We start from the raw sequence: 4,837 nt of genomic DNA on the forward strand, positions 1-4,837 counted from the left end.
CGCCATCTGATGCTCTGAAGCCAAAAGGCGCAGATTATGTTTGCTGTTCCGCTAATTGTGCGGGAAAGAGCCGAACCGAATCCAGCCGAACTGATGACAATATTTTTGCATTAAAAACAAAATGATTAAACTTTAATGTGCTTATTATTTAACAAACAAAAATTAATTCCAACAGAAACCTGAAAACCATCAGCAGCCATAATGACTCCTGGTGGCTGATTGGCTTTTAGACGAAACAACAAAAAACTTTTCGGGCAATTAATTTTCGACCTGAGGAAAAATGATCTGCTGGGTTAAGTGTGTGAGCATTTGGTCCGGACCGTAAACGGACATGGCCGACATCGGATGTTTTTTTTCCATACGGTCCGGTGGAAAGAAAACGCCGCAGTAAATGCGGCATTTGGACCAGATGTGGCACAAATACAGAATTCTAATTTAATTTTAGGAAAACTTGGTTTACACAGGGACCGTATCAGAGTTAGAGCGGTTCCTGATCCCAACCCTACCCGGAGCTGCGCATGCGCATAAACCTTTGGTGACTGTGATCTGGAGCCTTTTGGTCCAGATCTCGGTGCTGGAGGTTTTATCTGTGCTTCTGTCTGCATATAAACACAGAGAGGTCAGTCACAGACTGTCAGAGCTGCGTGCAGAATGTGTAAATGCGGACGGGCAGGGCCGTAAAGTGGGGGGCCATGGCCCTGGGCCCCCCTGTTCCGGCCTATGGTTGCAGTAATGTTGGTTCATCATTGACCCAGCAAATAAATTAAAACATTTCAGTAAATGTTTTGAATCTGTAGACATCCTTATAGTTAAAAAGCTGCAATAACCTGGTTATAAAAGTATTTTTTAATATTTTGATAAAATTAAAAAAAAACAAAAAACATTTTGATTCAGTTCCTGCCTCCTGTTTTTTTTTTTTTTTGGTGGGAATCCTTCATTATCCCACAACAGATCTGTGTTTTTGTTAATGACGCTTTAATTAACCAACCTGAGATATTCAGCACATATTTTACCGGATAAGGAAATGTTTCCACATTTATCTGAGTGTTTTAATCTTTGTGTTTCAGCTGGGGACGGCCATCGGGTTCCTCCTGCCTCCAGTTCTGGTACCAAACACATCGGAGGACCTGGAGCGAACAGGTGACTGGGAAAACCAGAACCGGATCTGGACTGGGCGCTTCCAAAATGTGGAAGGAAATGATGTGAAACCAAGTTTTATTGTGTAGTTACTATATATGTGCCGATCCGTCGGCCGCCGATCTCCATCAGCTGATTTCTGTGAGAAAGAGTATGATCGGTGATCGATCGCTGTCTCTTGTTGCCGATCCCAAACTGATCACCTGCATCTCCCTTCTCAGCCTGCAGCTGCTCTCCTGTAGTGAGGAACTTTAACTGATTGGGGACGTTTGCGAGTTGCGGTGGAGAATTACCTCAGGGTGAAGCACGACACAACGCACCAACACCACGAATCTAATATGATATTAAAAACAAGAACTTGATTGATTTGGCTGCATCAGTGCAGGAACAAAAGACATCCGGACCCATCAGCAGGTAGAGCAGCGCGGCTACCAACACTCACCGGATTAGCATCACGGTCAGAAAGCTAAAATAACCCCAACAATAATTCAAGTCTTGGAGCTGCGGAGTGAGACGCCGGTTCTGGTTCTGGTTCTGCTGTCGGACCATCGCTACTGGTGGTAATATTTCCCAGACGGGCTCAGCCTCCAGACGGTGAGCTCTCACAGCAGGAGCTGAAAACAGATTCTAGACGTGTATTGAAACTTTCACTGTCCTAAAATAAAGCAGATAAATCAGAGCCAGCGTCAATCAGCTAGCCAATCAGGAAGTTTTGATTCAGTAACTCAGGATTGTGTATTTTGATGCTTTTAACTTTGAATGAATGTTTCCTTTTTTCAGATTTATTTGACTCCTGTATAATTTATGTCTTAGAGCATTACTGTTAAATATTATTTTACTGATTGAATGTTTTCAGTCCTTTTGACTGAGTAGCTGCTGTTTTGTGCCTGCAAGTATTTTCTATGTTTTATGTCTAAATTAGGTGAATTTATTACCAGATCATTTTTCCATTTTGCCAGATCACATTGTAGCATTTATACCCAAAGCGATCAGAGATCGGCCTCATGGGTGATCGGAATCGACAGCAAAAACCTGATCGGAGTATCCCTGGTAGTTGTCATGGAAATTGGATTGACTTGGAATAGTGAAACGGGTTTTTCTCATTTCATAATTTGCTTTTACATCACATGTGAACTTCCTGTGTTTCCTAGGCAACCATTAGCTGCTTCTCGTTGGTTGGTTTCTGGAAGCAGCTAAAGGTGATCTTCTGTCCCTCAGGTCGCAACATCAGCATCATGTTTTATGGAACAGCTGCTGTTTCCACAGGCCTCTTCGTCCTCACCGTCATAGGTACACACACACGCACACGGCTTCATATTTCTACCCACATTAGCACTTAGCCTGACACTTGTTAGCTCACAGTCTGACTGAAAGCTTCCCGCTTTTAGATTTAGTGTCAGAGAGAAGTGATGAAGGCTGGAGGGTCGCTTTGAGTAGCAGCATGCAATGACATGCTAACAGTATGCAAAGTCATGCTATGCTAACAGTATGCAAAGTCATGCTATGCTAACAGTATGCAAAGTCATGCTAACTGCCACTGTGGTTAAAGGCAAGCCGTCAGATCCAGATAATCTGCAGCTCAGGTCACATGCAGGCTGCTGACCTGCAGCCAAAGGAGGTTCTTCAGAGTTCTGACTCAGATTCAGATGTACACCACACTTTTCAGATTCTTATTGGTTAAAAAAGATTACTTTCTGAATGAGAATGATATTTATTTGTGATATTGAGCTTTAGGACTGGTAGGTGTAATGTCACCACCAGGGTCTTTAAATATGCTGAGTCTGTGTGTTTTGATGTTCTGTGGGTTTCATCTGACATGGAGGAACTTCGCTCACCTGAATGGCTTTTTGAACAGAAATCTTAGCCGTGTTTTGTTTCTGTCTGTCCTGCAGTGATAAAAGACAAACCGCCTCTGCCGCCCAGCCAGGCGCAGGCCGTGTTACTGGGCGTCCCGCTGGACGATTACTCCTACAAACAGTCCATCATCAACTTGGTCAAGAACAAAGCCTTCGTCCTGCTACTCATCAGCTACGGTGAGAAGGAGAATCCCACTCTCACTACTTCTGTTTCTGCAATTGCTCTGACCTCCAGGGATTAACCTCAGATGGTTGAAACAGTCAAACTAATCCCATCTGGCAAACATCAGGGATTAATCACTGAAAACCTGCAGGTGTGTTTGACATTAATTCCAATAATTGAGATATTTCCAGATAAGAAAGGATCATCTTTTTAAAGCTGCAAACAGAGTCACAAACCTGGGAACAGAGAGTTCCCAGGTTTCCCACAACCAACACTTCTGATTTTCAGTTTAGAGAGATGGAGGAGGACACTGCTAGCTAAAAGGCTAGCTACGCTAACCCTAAAGTTCTAACCATAAACATTAGCTCAGCTAATGCTAAAGTAATAAACCAACATGGTATTTAGCTCAAACTAACGATAAATGCTATAGTAACATTTCATGTAGCTGAAGCTAATGTCAAAGCAATACACCAACATGGCATTTACCTGAAGCTAATGCTAAATTGCTAACTTCAATTGAAATTATCTGCAGTTCAAAGACTGCAACCTCTAGCACCAATTTAATGTTGACATCATAATGTTCTATATTTCCCTTAGGTTTGGTATTTATGTCTTCTTTTTTTTTGATCCCATGTTTCTTGTCTTAAATAAAGTTATTGAGGGGAAAAAGTCCAAACAGTCTTCATCCACTTCAAAATAAGAGCATGAATATAAATTAAACCTCAACCCAGAGGTTTAATTTAGAAAATTAACACTTTAGATTTCACATCTAAAAATTAATCTAGGGGAAGCTAGTTGTGCTAAATGTTTCTAAAGTTAGCAGAAACGCTAAAGTGTTAAGCGAAAAATTAGCTCCACTTTTAGCACATTAGCAGAAGTGCTGTCACCACTGGTTAGCGCTTTAGCATTAGCTTCTGTTTAATACAGAGTCAGTATAGCGCGTTAGCATCAGCAGAGCTAATGTTTACGGCTAGCTAGTGTTTTAGCTAGCGGTGCAGCGTTCCCCAGCAGATGAGGGCCGGACAGCTGGACTCTGACGTTGTTGCTGCGTCTGCAGGCATCCTGACCGGATCCTTCTACTCCGTCTCCACGCTGCTCAACCAGATCATCCTCCACTACTTCCAGGTAAACACCGACGATCGCCACGGTTACATCAGCAGCACGAAGAGACGCAGAGCGACGCATGGCCGAACCCAGCAGAACCTGGTCCAACCCAGTATGACCCAGCAGAACCCCTCTGGGTTCTGGGTTGGTACAGAACCTTCCTCTCTCCGTTACTCAGGGTCAGGAGCTGAACGCTGGGCGGATCGGACTGACTCTGGTTCTGGCCGGGATGGTCGGGTCCATCCTCTGTGGCCTTTGGCTGGACCACACCAAAACCTACAAGTAGGCCATCCGACACTTCATCCATCCGACACTTCATCCATCCGCTCATCCATCCATCCGCTCATCCATCCATCCCTTCATCCATCCATCTGACACTTCATCCATCCATCTGACACTTCATCCATCCGACACTTCATCCATCCGACACTTCATCCATCCGCTCATCCATCCATCCGCTCATCCATCCATCTGACACTTCATCCATCCATCTGACACTTCATCCATCCATCCGCTCATCCATCCATCACTTCATCCATCCGCTCATCCATCCACCCGTTCATCCATCCGACACTTC

The 4,837-nt window shown here is 43.9% G+C and overlaps 1 protein-coding gene across 1 annotated transcript in view; it reads left to right on the forward strand.

Moving 5' to 3' along the window:
- The window catches only part of flvcr1 (FLVCR choline and heme transporter 1), a 21,605-nt gene that overhangs the window by 10,020 nt on the left and 6,748 nt on the right, over positions 1–4,837 (forward strand). Inside the window, exons 2-6 of the mRNA XM_015046644.1 lie at positions 1,068–1,140; positions 2,356–2,427; positions 3,030–3,170; positions 4,214–4,281; positions 4,439–4,542. Coding sequence (XP_014902130.1) covers positions 1,068–1,140; positions 2,356–2,427; positions 3,030–3,170; positions 4,214–4,281; positions 4,439–4,542 — 458 coding nt within the window. The remainder of the gene's footprint in view (positions 1–1,067; positions 1,141–2,355; positions 2,428–3,029; positions 3,171–4,213; positions 4,282–4,438; positions 4,543–4,837) is intronic.

The sequence above is a fragment of the Poecilia latipinna genome, unplaced genomic scaffold (assembly GCF_001443285.1).
Source record: "Poecilia latipinna isolate Pla-1442-1.1 unplaced genomic scaffold, P_latipinna-1.0 Scaffold786, whole genome shotgun sequence".
Classification (NCBI taxonomy): Eukaryota; Metazoa; Chordata; class Actinopteri; order Cyprinodontiformes; family Poeciliidae; genus Poecilia; species Poecilia latipinna.